Source organism: Pteronotus mesoamericanus, unplaced genomic scaffold, assembly GCF_021234165.1.
Source record: "Pteronotus mesoamericanus isolate MK-2021 breed Mesoamerican mustached bat unplaced genomic scaffold, CSHL_Meso_final scaffold_36, whole genome shotgun sequence".
NCBI lineage: Eukaryota > Metazoa > Chordata > Mammalia > Chiroptera > Mormoopidae > Pteronotus > Pteronotus mesoamericanus.
This window is the reverse complement of record NW_026555313.1, coordinates 16342025-16360554: the sequence shown is the minus strand read 5'-3', so window position 1 is coordinate 16360554 and position 18530 is coordinate 16342025. Positions and strand designations below refer to the sequence as shown.

Below are 18530 nucleotides of genomic sequence, written 5' to 3'. Positions count from 1 at the left end.
AAGGAAGAACAGACTGGTTGTAGATTTGAGAGAAATAATTCTTTTTATTGCCCCTCTACAACACCCTGAAGGTATAACTAATAGATGTAATCAACTTAAGTTTGACATTTAAATCTTGGTTAAAGGGGGGTGAAACGATGCTTTATCTATTCAGAGAGTGAAACTATGCCAGAGTTTGCTAAATTGTTTGTTGTGCTTAGAATATGCCCCCTCCTGTATTCTGCTGTGGAAAAATGAAGTTTGTTATTTTTTTTAGAATCCTGGATCCTGAAATGGGCAGCTATTATGATTACACACACATGCAGAGTGATGTCCAAGTTGAGGTTTTGAATAGCTACTCATATAAGTTGACTTTTCTGTGCATTTGCATCGAGGAGGATCCAGCTCAGGTTGATGTCCTGGGAACCAGTGAGGCTCTCGCTTAAATCCTGAGGGATGAGAAAAGAGAAAGATAGACAAATGGAATCCCTCAATAGCTAGGAGTTTTAGTAATCAATTTCACTCTTACTTCTAAGGAAATATAGAGGAAGTACTGTCAAAATTCAGAAAAGAAGAACATCATTCATGCATTCGTTAACTTATTCACTCATTCAGTTTACTTTTATTTGGGTTCCTTCTACATTTCAGGCCCTGAATTAGGTCCTGAGGCTATGAGAATTAAAAAGAATAGTGCACATACTATAGGTTGAAAGTGGCATTTTTTTGTTGTAGCTTGTATCATATGTTGTTTCAAAGTAGTGTCCAAACTGGAAAGAAAAAGTAATAGATTAAAAATATAGGGGTCTATAACCAATACTGGGAAATGAAGGACACAGTGACATGAATTCTAACAGTCTCTGTCACATTTTAACTGGAGGTCTATATGTCATTACTCTATGTCCTACCAACTTTCATAACCTTTGTATGCTTGTTTGCGTAGGAGAGCCACAAGGGCAAGGACTGGGGAGAAGATAGCCAGAGTCAGAAGACATTATATATTTTTGTAGATGAATAAAGTTCAAACAGAAGCAAGAGAAAGTGTCTTTTTATTACCTTACAATAATATTCAACTTGATAGTAAAGTGTAATGATAATAAGTACTCCAGCTAAGGACTGCTGCCCTCCACAAACCACTTCATTAAACAGAAGCGTGAGAGATTTGAGCATTAGAAGTTATCAAATTACTGCCTCTCAAATGGCCACTGGTATTTGTTTTGGGGCTAACAGGAGGAAACAGAAAGTGAAGGTTAAGATTACCTGGGAAAGCAAAGGTGTGGGCTGCACGATATTCCTTAGGTCATATCTTTCCTGGTTCCAGTTGCCCATCAGGGTACGGTTTGAATAGGCATTCTCATTAGTGGTGCATCTCCATCCATACTGGAAAAACTTGGATATATCATTCCAATCTGTCCACACTTCAGCATGGCCGTCTGCATTAATGAGGCTGCCATAGTGTGGGTTTGTAAGGAAACAGGTGAGGAACTGTCTCTGGGGAAAGGTGAGATTAGATAAGTTTATTACACAAATCGGAAAGCAGAAAAGGTGTCCCTTTTTTATCCTTGGCCAAGCATAATACAAGAACACCTTACTAAGAATCTAGAATTTCCTCACAAATTAATTTTTGTCACTTTGTTTCTTTTTTTCCAGGTCCACAAGTCCTTCGAGCTATCCTCTCAATCGGCAATAATGGATGATTATATAGATTAAATGTTCCCTCTTGCAAAGACAGAAACACTTTAGTAGCCCCAATACTCTATACTAGCTAAATGTTCAGGTAATTTTGACATATGGGAATTCAAAAACTAAGAGTATTGCTACAAAGAGAATAGGGACAAGGGAGAACTGGAAAACTAGATAATACAATAAATGATAGTTTCCTTCCTTCTAGGCTCCATTCAAATGCCACTTGTTCCATAGACCTTTCCTTGTTTGTCTCACATGGTACTTCATGTTCGTATTTTCCTATATTTATAACTTCTACCGTGTGTCAAGAGTTCTTGAAGTATATGTGGAATCCCCTATACTAAACTGTAGATCCCTGAGGACAGGATCTGTCTCTTACTCATTACTCTTACCCTCTCCTGCCAGCCCTCTCAATCAACATTGAACATACCAGATGGCCAATGTCTAAATTTCAGTTTTTGTAGGAAATCAAAAGCCTACTCGTTTTTATTTTTGGAGGGGGGGGGGAGAGAGAGAGAGAGAGAGAGAGGGAAAGTCAGTCTGACCTTGGCTGGATGACTCAGTTGGTTGGAGGATCATCCCGTATGCCAAAAAGGTTGTGTTTGATCCCTGGTGAGGGCACTTATCTACGTTGTGAGTATGATCCCTAGTTGGGGAATGTGCAGGAGGCAACCAATTGATGTTTCTCTCTCACATCAATGTTTTTTCCTCTCTGTCTAAAATTGGAAATATCCTTGGTAAAGATTAAAATAATAATTTTAAAAAGAGTCTGGTTCCTTGGCTTAGGAGCAGGACAATACCTTTCCTGAAGAAGAGTAATTTGATGCTGAGTAGCTTCTGTTATTTGTAGATTCTATAGGAAAGTGACAGAAAACCTTACTCTGCCAGTCCATTTTCTTTAGAAGGAGAGATGTCACCAAATCTGGCCCTCTCAGTTCTCTGAGCAAAGAAAGATTGTACATCACCCAAATCACAATGACCAGGTGGCCATGCTTTGGGAGTCTCCACTCACCCACCTTCCCACAGGTAGGGACAAAGAGAATACCGTAGGTCTAACTGTCCTCACACCATATGCCTTTGTGAAGATAGATGTCAACACTGATGTCAACAAACAACATGATGACTAAAGAGTAGCTGGATCCTCAAAGTCCAACAGGCTTAGTATTCAGACTGCAGACCAAGGTGATACTGTCCTTGGGCTGCAGGACAAATATCACCATCTATTCAGTTGTCTCCTCCTGGGACCTTGGGCTTATCTTTGACACTGATTTCTCTTTCAGCCCCCCTTACATCCATCCAATCACTAGCTTTTGTTGATTTTTGAATCAGCCCACTACCCTCCCCATTCCACTGCCAAGTTCCAATCCAGATCACTATCAGCCCTGGACACTATTACTGTAGTAGTCTCCTATTCGATCTCCCTGTCATCAGCCTAGTTCTTCTCCAGTCTTTCTCCAAAAAAGTGGGACTTTCAAAAATGAATGTCTAAGTGTGTCCTTTTCCTATGTATTTAAAATATCTTAGTGTCTGGCCCTGTTTCAGAATAAGTTTCAGGCTGTTAAAATGGCTTATAATGCTCTAGATGACCTGACCCCTGCTTCATTTTTCAGTCTCATTTGTTACCCACTTTCCCTCCAACTACATTTCAACAAAACTCAACAATTCTGTTTCTCTATCATACTTTGCATATGTTGTCCCTTCTGCCTCTTCACTCCTCTTGACCTTTTGGTAAAGTATACTTTCCCCCATGGCTTTCAACTCAAGTTTCAATTTCAGGAAATCTTTCACTTCTCCCTCCAAAATGGTAAGATTTCCCTTCTGTGTTCTTGTAACACAGAAGGTCAACCCCCAGGCTCTCCACCGCTCCTGCAGATAAGCCGAAAAAAAACACAAGGAGGACTGGATGAAGTAGACATAGCCTTTATTACTCACATTATAGGGAGCATTGATGGCTGCAGATTGGCAAAGGAGGGCCACACCTCCCTGAGTCTGAGACTTGTTTTATGGGGTCCCAGACAAAGGGGACACGTGTCTTCCATGTGACTCTAAACTACATTACCTCAGTGAGTACATACGAAGAAAAAAGGTCAAGAAGCGGTCACACAGGACAAGAAGCCTCTCCCACAAGGAGATAAGGAGGGAATTACAATCCTCCAAAGCAATACATACTCTTTCTGGCCAGGGGGGCCCCCCATCAGCCTTCCATTATGGGGGGTTTGGAGGAGCCATGTCCAGCACAACCCCACAGTACTCCCACAGCACCCTGAATTACTCCACTGATAGCGTGGTATCTCACTATATCAGATTTGCCTTTTCTCCTGTCCATCCTTCTTCGCCAGACTACAGGCCCAGTGAAACCATAGGCTCCATCTTGCTCATTTAAATATCTAACTGTCCATACAGTAGCATATAACAGGTACTCAGTATTTCTATCCTTCCTTCTTTTAATATCTTAAAGGTATTCTGACACTTTAGGCACTCAGTATTTCTTGAATAAATAAAAGGCAGGAGATAGAGGCACCTGGATAAATTCCGAGCAGCAGACACCATGGGCAGACGCCATTTTGCATGAGATGAAGATTTATAAAATCCTTTATGACAGGAACATGCAGAACACAGCCTAATTTCTTGGCCTGAGCCCGGCCCCGCTTCCTTTACTCAGCACTCTCCTCACCCTCTGCCTGCCCCTCTGCTTTACTGACTGCTTGCGACCTCATGCATGTGTGACGAAGTTGCTCAGGGCCACAACCCTCGGGCTAAAAGGTATTAATTTTGACACTTCCGACGGGGTGGAGGTGGGATGAGGTAGAGCGTGGTCGGTGTCTCGTGTTTGCACTCCTTGCTATTTTCCTCGCTGGATGTTGCTGGACTAGGTTGTCAACGCCACCAAGCGCTGTTGCGTCATCAACCAACGACGGATGAGGAGGGGGCAGCAAGAGACCAGCGAAGGATGTGACGTCATAAATTAGCGCTTCCGAGAACGCGAGTGAGGAGCCAGTTGGGGCTATGGCCTCTCGGCGCCTCCTATTGGTTGGGGAGGGGAATTTCTCCTTCGCCGCGGCTGTGAGCGAGACCTTGGATCCGAGCACTAGTCTAACCGCAACCTGCCTCCAGCTCCCGGCCGACTTAGCCCGGGATCCAGTAGCCTGGGAGAATCTGCAACGCCTGCGAGAGCGAGGTAGCGAGGCCGACCCTTCCGCGAAGCCCCGCCCAGCGGCTGACGCGGCCCCAAGTGGAAAGGGTGGGAACATGGGGATTCAAATAACGTGACGGTTGCTTTTAAACACCCCACGAACGTTTATAAAAAGCCCCGGTGGTTTCGCACGGTCCACGTTTGGGAAGGGTTTTCTTTGGTTCTCTATTAAGACATCCCCCTTTCTATATTTCGTACCAGGTACCGAGATACGTTTTGGTGTGGACTGTACCCAGCTGGCAGACGCCTTTGACCTGCAAGACAGGGAGTTCGATCGAATTTGTTTTAACTTTCCGCACTGTGGACGCAAAGCTGGAGTAGCTAGGAACAGGGAACTCCTTGCCAAGTTTTTCCAGAGGTGAGAAAAGGAGAGCACTCACAATTAAAACGTTTAAAATGTACATTACAAAATGCACTCAAACATTTTAGTTTGGGAAATTAGGCATACTTGTGTAAATAACTGTAAGTGTGGAGGGCATGTAAAGCTCTAAAAGAACACACAGTCTAGTTGGAAAGGCAGACGTATAACCCTAAATACTAAATAAAAGTACAAAGAGCGTGCTCTTGGGCAGATAAAGGGATGATCACCTATTTTCAATAATGCAAAACTATGGCAGCCCGTGTAGTCTAATAGTGAAGAGCATGGATTTAGGAGCCAAACTGCCTGGATTCAAATCCACACCTGCTACTTAATAGTTGCCTGATTATAGGTACGTTTACTTAATCCTTTTTTGCCGCCTCATTTATAAACTGAAGATATTTCTAGTAACTACCGCATACAGTTATCGCAAATTTACCACAGTGCTTTACACCAACAATTTTCAACGAGTGTGCCAGAACAATTTTTAAAACATGCAATGCCTGACTCTTTAGTCAGGAGCACTGACTTCTTGTCCTTTAGATTGTCAAATAAAAAAATGACAACCAACAACAATATGCATCAGGTGTGAATTAATCAAAATTATACCTATTTTTTCAGATCAGCAAAAAAATTTTTTGGTGTGCTGCAGAATTTTAGTCATTAGTTTATGTGTGCCATGAGATGAAAAAGGTTGAAAATCTCTGCTCTACACTGTTATACCAAAACATATGATACTGTTGGAGGTCCCTTTAGGTCAGAATTGTTAACAGACTTTTCACAGAGGCAGTATTTTAAATTAGCATTTGAAATATAGAATTTTTAACAGGCAGGCAGGGAGTCAAAAGAATAACTTTCTCCACAGGGAAGAACCTGATCAGTGAATCCAGTATAGGAATTTTGCAGGCATTGACCTTTCTATGACATGTAGGTGAACATTGCAGATACCAAGCTGGATTACACTGTGGTCAGCCACTAGTGTCTGTTATGAGTTGAACATTAAATTTACATTCTTATTTAATTCCAGCTACTTTCTTTGCATGTTTGAAGTCTAACAGACCTTTGCCAATGGGTATGATTGGATTTCAATTATTTCATAACCAGACCATATATATATATATATATATATATATATATATATATATATATATATATATAACTCCTGTGATAATTTCTACTTGTTTCTGGTAAATGGCTGGTGTCCTCCTCCCATTAGCTGTGCAGATGTTCTTGCTGAGGAAGGAGAAGTCCATGTGGCATTGTGTAGAGGACAAGGTGGGACTCCTGCTGATAATCCCACAAGAGAATGGCACAACAGTTGGCAAGTGGTTGCCATGGCAGCTCTGGGAGGATTCATTTTAAGTGATGTGCATGCTTTCAGCTGTGAGGCTGTGCCAGGGTACAAGTGCACTGGATATAGGTAAGTAATAACAGAGGTATAAGCCTTTTCATCTCTCTTATTAATGACAAAAAAGAAAAAAGAAATCATAGGCAAACTTTTTCCTTGCCAATTTCCTGATTCAGTCTCAGACATACTTGCTTTCTTTAATAGTGACAGGCATCATATTCGGTGTCTATTTTGCCAGGAGTCAAGATAAGTCCTTTCATGTAGAAGGTGCTTTGAACCATATCTTCACCCGGAGCTTACCATTTGAAGGTTCGCAACCAAGAATGTTCAGGATCAAAGTGGGTGTCCAGTGGTTTTCCTTTCCAGAACCAGAAGCACTTGTAGGAAAGTTGAACAGGTAACTGCTATTTTATTAGAAATCACTTGTATCTCTACTTGTATCCTGATTGGCTTGATGGCAACCATATGTTAAGTGGATGTTACATGTACTGTTAATGATGTTGGTACTCTGAATGCTTGTCAGTCTGGCCTAGATAAACCTCTTTAGAATTAAACATTTTCTGGTATGTTGTAGGGATGGTGGTTGTCAGAGATCTGAAGCACATGATCTCTCTTTTTTTCGTGGAAGATTTCTTTGTCTCCTTTAAGGATAAACTTAAGGATAATTCTTTTCTATTCAGTTATCTGCACTTTTAATTCTAACTTGATTATAATTATTTAAGTTAAAAAGGTTATTTTGTATTTGTGTTTAAACAGGGGTTTCCTAGAAGCATCTTCTCATCATCCTATCAAAACCATAAATGAGAAACTGACTGCTGAATTGGGAAAAGCTTTCCCTCTAAAAAGGCTGAAGTGTTTCTCCCCTTTCCTGCCACTGGGGGAAACCAGTATTCTCACTTCCTGGAACTGTGACATTCCATCAGCTGCCTTTTGGATTAATCTCCTTGAAGATAACTCAAATTCCGAGTCCCTGGCTGGTGGGACAACACAAGACATGGAGGACTTTATAGTGTCACTTTCAGAACTTAGCCTACCCAAGAGCCCTGGAAAAGATGGTAAGGAAGAAGCTCAGGAAGGAATCTATGGCCAAACCAAGATCTGGCTTAGACCTTCTCTCCTAGTTCATGTTCAGGCTGTCATCCAAGCACCAGACTTCCTCCCAGGTTCTTTGCACATCCTCAGTGGACCTGTCTTTCAGAAGTGCCACATCTCGCCTTTCACAATGCCAGCATTTCATGAAACTTTATTTGTCCTTGGGTTTAATCAAAATCTGAAGGATGGCTATCTTCAGTCACTACTAGACCACCTGAAGGGCATTCTAGATAGCCTTCTGACTCAGACATTGCTGGCGGGCTCTAAACTGAGCAGTTCAGTGGAATTCATTTTTCAGTCAAATGGCAAAGATTATATGATTAATGTGAAGTCTCATAATTTTGACCTGGATTGTGCCAAGGATCTGATTATTGGGTCTGTTACCACATCTGTTCCAACCATTATACATGAGAACCAGTGTTTTGTGTTTGTATCTATAAACTTGGACCTATTAGCCATGCTTGTCTGGGGTATCTCTGACTGGAGGATGTTGTGGACCTTCGATAAACGCTTCCTAAAGAATTTTGTTCCTGGAAAAATAGAACCCTTTAAAAGTTATTCCCTATATCCTCCGAGCTATGTGCATGATATTAGTTTTTGGTTAGATGAAAAGAAAGGATTTGATGAACTAGAGTTTCACACTGTGGCCCGAGCAGTGTCCCAGGACACTGTCACATCCATACAATTCCTTAGTAGTTTTCAGCATCCTGAGACTGAACAGGTCAGTCTCTGCTATAGACTGACCTACAAGACCTGTGACAAGGCCCTTACCCGACAGCAGGTAGCATCAATGCAGTCCCAGTTTAGGAAAGAGATTCAACAACGACTACATGTGATACCTCGGTAGTTTAGTAAATTCATTTCTGCAGTGTGATCCTCGTGGGTGTGAGATGAAAAAAACGAATTTGTAATTGGGAGTCATTTCTAGGCTGCTTTTTTTGGTAAAATCTTTTGTGACTATTGACTCTAAAGATAACTATGACTTCATCACTTAAACTTACAGACTATAATGTGATTGGTGACCTGTGGAGTTGTGTGCAATATTTTGATTTTGAGTAATGACTAGGAAAACAAATAAAAATATGCACTGTAGATGCTCTATTGCTAAAGAGGCAATAGAACTTGAGTGTCTCATTAAACATATATATTAGTCTGTCTTGAAAAAGTCCAGGCATTGTTACTGTAATGAGACCAGTTTGCATGACATCGATGTAACCTGGCAGCCAGAGTGGACTGGAATGTGCGTGCATGAATAATGACAACTTCACTGTACTAGTCAGTGAGAGTGGTAGACACCATTGAGAGAGCATGTTTACTGTGTGGCCATCACATTCCAAATGACTGAGCAAGCAGAGCAACAAATCTGCATCAAATTTTGCATGAAGCTTGAACACTTCTCTGTGGAAACTATTTGAATGACTCAGAAGGCTGCAGCTGTGGGCAACCGGTGACTGGCAGTTTCATCACAACAATGCGCCCACTCATGCATCATGTCTTGTGCAGTTTTTTTGTGTAACATCAAATCACCCAGGTGATTCACCCCCTCTACAGCCTAGTTTTGGCACCCTGTGACTTCTGGCTTTTCCCAAAACTAAAATCACCTTTGAAAGGGAAGAGATTTCAGACCATTGATGAATTTCAGGGAAATACAATGGGGTAGCTGATGGCGATTGGGAGAACTGTGTGAGGTCCCAAGGTGCCTATTTTGAAAGAGAATGAGGTGTCCATGTTATATACAATGTTTCTTGTATCTTCTTCAACAAATGTCTCTGTTTTTCATATTGCATGGCTAGATACCTTCTGGACAGAGCGTCTGTGTGTCTGTGTGTATTTCCCACCTGTCAATTTCTCTTACTAAATCTATAAGAGTGGTTTTTAGACATTTATTAGTTTGGGTAAGTTGCAAGTGCTCCATAATTAGTACTGGTATCATCATTTTTAATCAGTGATTGACTGCTGTTAAAGCCATGGAACTAGTAAGTGTCAGATTTAGAGTTCATATTTGGATCCATCTGACTCTACAGCCCAGGTTATTTCTGCCACTTTGTTACTTTACTTCTCTTTCCCTAGTCGACTCTAAAAGTAATCCCTCAACTGTGATTAACTCTGAAGTTGCCCGCGCCCCCTGCCATGCGGGACTTCTATTGTAAGCATCTGTAAGGGACACTGGGAGACTGGCTTAGCTCAGGACTCTGAAGGATGGGGTACTCTAATGTGATTTAGTATATGTTCCTGTTAATTGTTAGGCTTCACCAATTGGAATTATATTGTAAACTTTGTGAAGGAAATAACTGTCTTTCTTATTCTTGTATTTGGAGAAGAGCATATATAGGAAGGCAAGAATGGAAGCAGAGAAACAGATTAGGAAGTTATTATCATAATGCAAATGAAATAATGGTGACCTTCTTACCCATGTGTAAGAAGTTGTTGGATTGGGTAATATTAGAAAGACTTGCTGATGAATTAAATATACGTGCTTAGGTGAAGGGTGTCGAGTTAGAGAAATAGAGGAATCAATCAGGATCCCTACGTTTTTGACCTGAGCAACTGGAATAATAGAGTGTCATTAACAAATGGGGAAAATGGCATAGGAATAAGTTTGGGGAATGAAGAATCAAGGAATCTCTTATGTAAACATGTATTGCTTACATCTACACTTAGACTATAAACTCATTAAAGGCAGGTAAGTGATTTATAGCTTTCTCCCATCCCCAGTAGTGCCTGGTACATGAATGAGGTAGCATTTGAGCTGGATCTTAAAACAATGGTAGGGGTGTCATGGGAGGATTGTTAGGCAGGGAGGCCATGCCATCCAGGCAGAGGGAATACATGAGCAGAGGTATAGCTAATGGAGCATTTGGGGCACTTTTCAAGTTAGTTCATTGGAATGTAAAATGTATATAGGAAGGTAGTAGAAGATAAGATTAGAAAAGTATTTTGGGGCTGGAGTTAGCTCATGAAAGACTGTGATAGCTGAAATGAGTTTGTACTTTATTTGGAAGTCAATAAAGTTGTGATTTTTAACTAAGGAAGTGTTGCAAGAGTAGTGCATGTGAAAATTAACTGGACAGTGTTGCCCAGGATGAATTTGAGGTGGGAGATCCCTGTAGGGATGCTACTGTAACAGTCCTAGGTAGATGGCAGCAAGGGGCCTGGATAAGAGTGAAATAAAAAGGGAGATGGATGTATGAGATATAGCTAGGCTGGGATGTCTGAATTTGGTAACTAAAAATTGCATGTGGGAATTGAGCAGTATGATCAGTTGCCATTTTCAATACTTGGGAATTTTTAGTATGAAATCATAACCTGGGACCCTGTCAAGTTTAGTGTTCCCCCTATAAACTTGTTTTAGTTACTGGCACAGAGCGTGGGATAGAGCTGTGATTGGGGGAGTAGGCATAACGTCAGGAGCAGGTAAATGACTCCTGAGAATCAGGCATGATATCACCAAAATGCCTGTGTAAAAATGCCCATATGAAATCAGCACGAGTTTCTCTTGATCTGGTTGGATGAGCATGGGCTTTGTTGTTAAGTCCTGAGTTGGAATATGGCTCCTGGGTTGAATTGGACTTGGGTTGGAATATGGCTCCACCATTTCCTAGCTATGCAAACTCAGGTTTGTTTCCTTCTCAGTACAACAGGGTTGTTATGAGTATTAAATTTAAAAAGGATAAAATCTGTAAAATGCTCACCATAATGAAGTAGTGGCAATGGTAGCCACGACTGTCTGGTTGACTCTGCTGCATAGACTGTCTTGCCTTTCACTTTTTTTCCTCACTCTGTATTCTGCCATTTCTGGCCAGTCTCTCTGAAGAAGTTCATCAGCTTCCTGGCTGTCCTTACCATTCTTGACAAAATACAGAGAGGGCAAGCTGTCAGTCCTTTTAAGGACTTTCTCTTTGGTAAGCAGTTGTGCTATGATTTTTAACTGAATATTTCTGCATACTCACCTTACAGAGTTTATCTGTTTTCTATTTGTGCTTGCTTTTAATGGGAGGGCTAAAGAACGGTCTTTGTAGGAGAGTGGAGAATGCTGGAGAGTGAAGGAAGGGAGAGTTGCAGGAGGGAAAAGCCAGACTTACAAGTATGTGGAAGGAATAGCTGTGACGGTAAAAGCAGTTTTAGGTCCTATTTCTTTTCTACTCAGGGATTTGCCCCATTTGACCCCAAAGCGCCGTAACTTAGTCTTGTCTGCGCATGTCAAGGTCTTTTGTCCCTCGACGGACACCGTTTGCCAGCCCAAGCTGTCTCCCGCTCGCGGTGTTCGTAGGGTGCCGAATTCTACCTTTTTCATCCAGGCTGGCCATGGCGGGTCGAGGCGCTCGGCAGCGCCTTAAGGGAAGCGGGAGCAGCGGCGGAGACACGGGCTGGGCCGCGGACAAACTGCGGGAGCTCCTGAGCAGCCGGGAGGCGGGCAGCGCGGAGCCCCGGACCGAGTAGGTGTGCGGGCGCGGTGGGGGCGTGGCCGGGCGGGCGGCGCGGGGCTGCCCCCCGGAGGGTCGCGTCCGCGCCCTGAGGGCCTTTGCCCCGGAGAGTCTTCTAGCAGGGAGGTCCCGGCTTTCTCTAGACCCAGGTCCTTCTGCTTTTCCTGGGCGGGTCAGCGTCCTAGATTGCCCGCCTCGGGGCGTGCGTTTGCTGTAAAGAAACCCTGGGGAGCGTGTGTGTGAGGCTCCTGACCCAGGCCCAGGAGTGGTCTGGCGTCTTGGTGTTTGAGTTGGCAGGAGCAGAGGGTACCTCCTTGATCGACTGTCTCTCGCTGCTTCCTTCATTCTCCCCAAAGTCCTGACCCTTAAATGCGAGGGCCCCAAAACCTCCAGCACCAGCAACTACCTCTCTCCCCAAGCCCGGGAACTGCAGGTTAGGACTGCATTAAAGGAGCTGTCAACATCGGGATTTCGATGAGGTTACAGTACCGAGCACATGTTAGGCCTCTATACTTTGGAACAAATAGGCAAATGAATAAAGCTGTGGAAAGCAATGGTCTTGTTAAAAGAAGAAAGAAACAGGATGAGAGCTTTGTGGTCTTCAAGTGAATGAATAGTTGGCTTGAGGTACATGGAGCGTCATAGATGCCTCGAACTGAAGTGTATGAATTAGCTTACACCTGAAAAACAGGAAATGGAAGGAATTATTAAGATTGATCTACTCAGAACAACTAACTGCTCACTTTTATAGGTGAATACTTCAGTGTTTCAATGTCCCTTGCCGTTTTCTTTTTTTGTCTAGTTTTAGTCGTTCTAGTTGGTAGGTCCTTCCTGACCCATTCTCTCTCTCTCTCTCTCTCTCTTTTTTTTTTTTTTTTTTTTTTTTTGCCTCTGAGCAGGTTATCTGGGAACAAAGCAGGACAAGTTTGGGCACCTGAAGGATCTACTGCTTTCAAATGTTTGCTCTCAGCAAGGTTATGTGCTGCTCTCTTGAGCAACATTTCTGACTGTGATGAAACATTCAACTACTGGGAACCAGTAGGTGATTTCTTTGGGCATTTTTGTTGTTGTTATTGTCCTTGATTTCACTGCTTGGGATCTTGTTACCAATCAAGATATAAATACTACATACAAATGTAACTACTAGTAAAGTAACTTTATTTTCATTTTTGTATTCTAAGCTGATGATTTAGCAGTAGTAACTATTGAAAGCTATAGGATATTTGGTTATTTTACGAAGAGGTGATTTGTAACCCTCATTGGGTAGCTCAGTTGGTTAGAGCATTGTCTTGATATGCCACGGTTGCAGGTTCAATCCCCATTCATGGTACACACAAGAATCAGCCAATGCATGCATGATTAGAACAAGAAATTGATCTCTCTTTCTCCCCCCAACCCCTCTCCCTCTTCCTCTCTCTCTCCCTCTTTCTCTCCTAAAAAATAAAAAGTCAATAAAGCCCTCGCCATTGGGGCTCAGTTGGGGTTCAGTTGGTTGGAGCATCATCTGGTAACCGAAGGGTTACGGGTTCGATTCCCAGTCAGGGCACATACCTATGGTTCCATCCCCTGTCCAAGTGCTGTGATCCCTGGTCCAGAAGCATGTGGATGGCAACTAGCTGATGTTTTTGTCTCAATTTGATGTTTCTCTCTCACCTATCAGTGCTTCTGTCTCTCCCTCTCCCTCCCTCCCCCTCTCTCTCTCAAGGGAATGAAAAAAAAAATTCCTCAAATGAGGAAAAAAAGAAAATCAATAAATAAATTTAAAAATTTAAAAAAGATGTAATTTCCTTTAAACTTTTTCAAATCAAAATAATACTTTGAGTTTTTAAAGTTAACCATTACTTTAAGGAAAAAACAGTAGCTCTCTGTTCCACTTCTTATGTTCAAATCCTAGACCCTATAGGCAAACACTTCCTTTCAACTTTCTTAGTTATTTCTTCCGATGTTTACTAAAATAAATATTGTTACTAAATAATATGCTTATATTGCTCTTTCTTGATTTTTAGATTTATGAGTCCGTTGATTTCCTATTATAGAAAATTCAGAGGTTAAATTTTCTAATCACATTTTTCATCAAAAAATAATGTTTAGTGTAGGTAGTTTAAGGAAAATATAAGATACAGAGCCTCACTGTATTGGCTAACAAGAATAAAAAAAAAAAGTAGAAGGTAAAATTCAAACTTTTAATGTTGGCCAAACAATAATCTTGTAGAATTTATAATGTCCTAATATTTTTCAATATTGGGTCATTTTCATTCTTCTCCATTAGTTGCAAATCTTGTTTAGAGTTTCAACTTTCTTGTGTACCATTATCTCATTTTATTTTTGCTTAAAAACTTCACCTGCCTTTTAACAAGGATTTTTGGCCAATATAACCTGAATTCACCTGTTTTGTGTTTTCAGACACACTACCTCATCTATGGGAAGGGGTTTCAGACATGGGAATATTCCCCAGTTTATGCCATTCGCTCCTATGCTTACTTGTTGCTTCATGCCTGGCCAGCTGCATTTCATGCAAGAATTCTGCAAACTAATAAGGTAAGGACAGGCTAACCTGGAAGCAATAACAACCGATCAAGAGGTAAGTCTCTGGGACAATTTTAAGAAAAGGACAAAATAGGTTAGTAGTTAAGAGGGGACTTTTTTTGGAAGAAGAATTATTTGTTCATTCATTGTTCAACAAATATTAATTAAGCAACTTTTATTTGATAGGCACTTCATTAAGTGCTATGATGTAACAATTACCAAATTCCTTCCCCTATGGAATTTATGGTTTCATAGGGAAGATTACGTTGAGCAAGTAATTATGTGGTAAGTCTTAGGAAGGAAGAGTACCAGTGTGCAATGGGATAGCATATTAAGAGAGCCTAATTTAAACAGAGTACTGAAAGATAGTTAGGAGTTAACTGAGCTCTAACCTGATTACTTTTCAGAAATATGACGATGATGTGTCTTGGTATGGATTTCTCTGAGTTTGTCTTTTTTTGGAGTTTCCTTAGCTTCTTTAATCTTTAGGCTTCTGTCTTCTGCCAGATTTGAAGTTTGTAGCTGAATTTTTTTTGAGTACTTTTTCAGCCCTGCCCTGCTTCTCCTCTCCTGAAACTCCAATGAGTGCTAGATATTTTATTTTAGTCCCACAAGTCCCTGAGACTCTGTTCTTTATTTTCCCAGCCTTTTTTTCCCTCTGTGTTGTTCAGATTGTATAATTTCTTCCAGTTCATTGATTATTTTCCCTGTCCCCTCGGTTTCACTGTTGACACTATCCTTTGAGCTTTTATTTTGGTTATTGTACCTTTTAAGTTGAAAAATTTCTGTGTTGTTTTTTAATATCTTCTATTTCTTTACTGAGATTTTCTATTTTTTCATTTGTTTCAAGAATGTCCTCAGTTCATTGAAGCAATTTTACAATAGTTCCTTTAAAACTTTGTCAGGTAATTCTAACATTTCTCTCTCTCTCTCCCTTTCTTCCTTTCTCTCTTTAGCTATTGACTTTTTAAATTCAGTTTGAGATCTTCCTGGTTGACAAGTACTGTATTTCACCATGTGTAATGCGCACTCACTTTGTGGCTCAGACTTTCAGGAAAACAATCTTTTATTTTAATTTTTTAATTCAATTTTTTAATTTATATATAAAAATGATTATCATATTCCAAGGTGTTATTTTGCATATGGATATCATTATTGCTTTCTAGAGTTATACTTTCAATGCCTAAGCATAAATAAAAGAATTTAAAACATTTATATAGATAAGGAATTAGTACTACGCATGTATAATGTGCACCCTTATTTTTCCCTCAAAAATCTGGGCAAAAAAGTGCATTTTATACATGGCAAAATGCAGTAATTTTCAGTAAGACTGTGGATCTTACTCATGGACCCAGCGTGCTTCCTTTGTACTGCTCTGCTCCTTTGGATCTTATTTAAGCCTTCTCTTTTAGCTGGCTTCTTTTGATAGACTCTAACAGGAGGAAGGAGGGGGTCTTCTACCTTGTTGCTGCAAGTGGGGGTAGAAGTCCAGGTTCCCCACTTGGCCTCTGTTGATACCACCCTAGTGGGCAGGGTAGGGGCACTGCATAATGATGCAGTGGTTCAACAATGTATGAAACACATTATTCATGTGTTTGTGGTGATGTTGGTGTAAACCTACTGTACTGCCAATCATTGTATTATGTGCAGTTAGGTACAGTACATAATATTTTATAATGATATAAATAACTATGTTACTGGTTTATCCATTTACTATACGATACTTTTTATCGGAATCGTAGAATGGATTCCTTCTACTTATTTTTAAAAAGCTGTAAAACACTATGTTGTCTTATGCTGGCAGCAGCCTCATACATCTGGTGTTTACTACCTCTCTTGAGTGTATCATTTTCTCTTGTGCTTGATTTAATCTTGTGTTGTTTTGTACAGTACCATGCTGTGCAGCTGGAAGCAGTAAGGTATACTTTATAATCTAAGTGTTAGTAGGCTACTGTCTAGGTGTGTGTAAATACAGTCTATGATGTTCACACAGGATGAAATTATCTAATGATAAATTTTTCAGAATATATCCGCATCATTAAGTAACGTGTAACTGTACGGCTAGGTTGTTGGGGGCAGGTGGAAGTACAGGCTCTCCAAGGGATCTTCACTGACACTGTGGTGGAAGAGGGAGCGCGTTACTACTGACAAGGATAAAAGTCCTGGTTTCCTATTGAACCTTTGATTGCATTGGTGAGAGTGAATCTACATTTTTTTTCTAGGGTGCTTGGCTGGAGTAGAGTGGTTCTTATCTAAAAGTTTTCTGCCTTGCTAGGCTACCCATGTCTAAGTCTTTTGGCTGGATAGAGTGGGCTTTCACTGGTGTTATTTTGTCCGTGCCCATTGGTATTTCTGGTTTCCAGCTTCTTTAGCTCCGAATTTGGAACATAGAAAGCAAAAACAAAACCCAGAGAACTTACCACCATGTTGTGTGGTCCTCAAGTTCCTAGCCAACTTGCCTTCTTCTCTCCACCTTTCAGCATCTTTTTATGCTTGTTTTACGTAAAATGCCCAGGATTTTTGGTTTTGCATAGCAGGAGGAATAGGTAAAAATGTGGTTAATCCATCTTCCATGAAACAGAAATTCCTGATTAAAGAACTAGAAGATAAGTTGAAGTTGTCTAGGTAAAGGAAGAATGGGGATGAGGGAAGAAGGTCCTGGGGCTGGAAAGAAGGCCACCATGGCCTATTTGTATAAATAGGTTTGACTCTTGGAAGAGACAATGAGTGGTAGAGTGTATTAGATGATACAGAGGTCAGATTTATACAATACCTTGTAGGTTCTATTAAGGAAAGTTTTTAGACAGAGGAGAGACATGATTGCATTTGCATTTTTTTTTTTTTTTGAGGTTGTGAGGTTTTTTTTAAAAGATTTTATTTTTAGAGAGGGAAGAAAGGGAGAGAAACATCAGTGTGTGGTTGCCTTTCATGAGCCCCCTGCTGGGGAGCTGGCCCACACCCCAGGCATGTGCCCTACACTGGGAATCGATCCTGTGACCCTTTGGTTTGCAGGCTGGTGCTCAGTCCACTGAGCCACACCAGCTAGGGCTGTATTTGCTTTTTAGAATGGTCAGAAAAGTAACACCTATAGAAAGTCATAGAACTTTATCTCTCACTTCCCTGCCTAGTATTTCATTTCTGGGTTGTTTTTTTTGTTTGTTTGTTTGTTTTGTTTTTTGAATTATCAGAGGAATGATTATTCAGAATGAGGGACTTATAGAAATAACAATAAGTAATGTTCAAGGTTTTTATTTCCACTTGGATACTCAATATCACTTCAAATTTAATATATTCAGCACAGAATTCTTCCTTTTACATCATTATTACATCAAAGATACAAACAGCAAGCAGAACAGATGAAAATTTCCCTTCTCCTTACTTCCAGTCTTCTCCCTGTTAGGTTCTGCCAATGGGAGCCAACAGGGCACCACTTGGCAAGGGGTATTGTACTTTGTAAAGTCCCAGCCCCAGTAAGATAATGTAGAGTACAGAAGGGTGAATTGTTAATGAGAGACAATATGGTAGTAATTAGCACTCCTAGTAATGGTTTCTTTTCCAGCTTATTGCTACCCTAAACAAGAACACCTTTGTTTTGTCTCCTTATGGATCAGGTTGTGAATTTCTTTCAACTATATACTTAAGACTGGGCTCCCATATGTAGATCCATGGGTCCCTTAATTTCCTGACAAATTGCTCTCTAGCATGGCTATTACAACTTTACGCTCCCTGCTCTAGTGTTCGAGGTTTCAGCTTCCTCACATCTCCTGAGCACTTGATGTTTATTTTTAATTTTTATCTTTATTTATTTTTATTTTTTAATATATATTTTATTGATTATGCTATTAGAGTTGTCCCATTTTTTTCTCCCCTTTATTCCCCTCCATCCTGCACTGCCCCACACTCCAGCATTGCCCACCCCCAGCATTA

General features: G+C 40.8%; 3 protein-coding genes across 4 annotated transcripts in view; 2 read left to right on the top strand and 1 right to left on the bottom strand.

Annotated features, from left to right (window-relative positions):
- Positions 1-252: 252 nt before the first annotated feature.
- CFAP68 (cilia and flagella associated protein 68) lies at positions 253-4225 on the bottom strand. The gene is made up of 4 exons (XM_054592286.1): positions 4184-4225; positions 1237-1467; positions 680-746; positions 253-428 (listed from the first exon to the last, which is right to left on the bottom strand). Exons 1-4 carry the CDS (start codon positions 4223-4225, stop codon positions 253-255), a joined length of 516 nt encoding a protein of 171 aa, XP_054448261.1.
- A 407-nt stretch (positions 4226-4632) lies between these two features.
- FDXACB1 (ferredoxin-fold anticodon binding domain containing 1) lies at positions 4633-9080 on the top strand. Its single transcript, XM_054592564.1, has 5 exons — positions 4633-4840; positions 5057-5213; positions 6430-6633; positions 6800-6958; positions 7318-9080. The coding sequence occupies exons 1-5, from the start codon at positions 4669-4671 to the stop codon at positions 8498-8500; spliced, it is 1875 nt and encodes a 624-aa protein (XP_054448539.1). The 5' UTR covers positions 4633-4668; the 3' UTR covers positions 8501-9080.
- A 2831-nt stretch (positions 9081-11911) lies between these two features.
- ALG9 (ALG9 alpha-1,2-mannosyltransferase) overlaps positions 11912-18530 on the top strand; it is a 127342-nt gene continuing 120723 nt past the window's right edge. For both annotated transcript variants that reach the window (XM_054592624.1, XM_054592623.1), the window contains exons 1-3: positions 11912-12089; positions 12977-13115; positions 14481-14615. In XM_054592624.1, the coding sequence (XP_054448599.1) occupies positions 11959-12089; positions 12977-13115; positions 14481-14615 (405 nt within the window). In that variant the 5' untranslated portion in view covers positions 11912-11958. The remainder of the gene's footprint in view (positions 12090-12976; positions 13116-14480; positions 14616-18530) is intronic.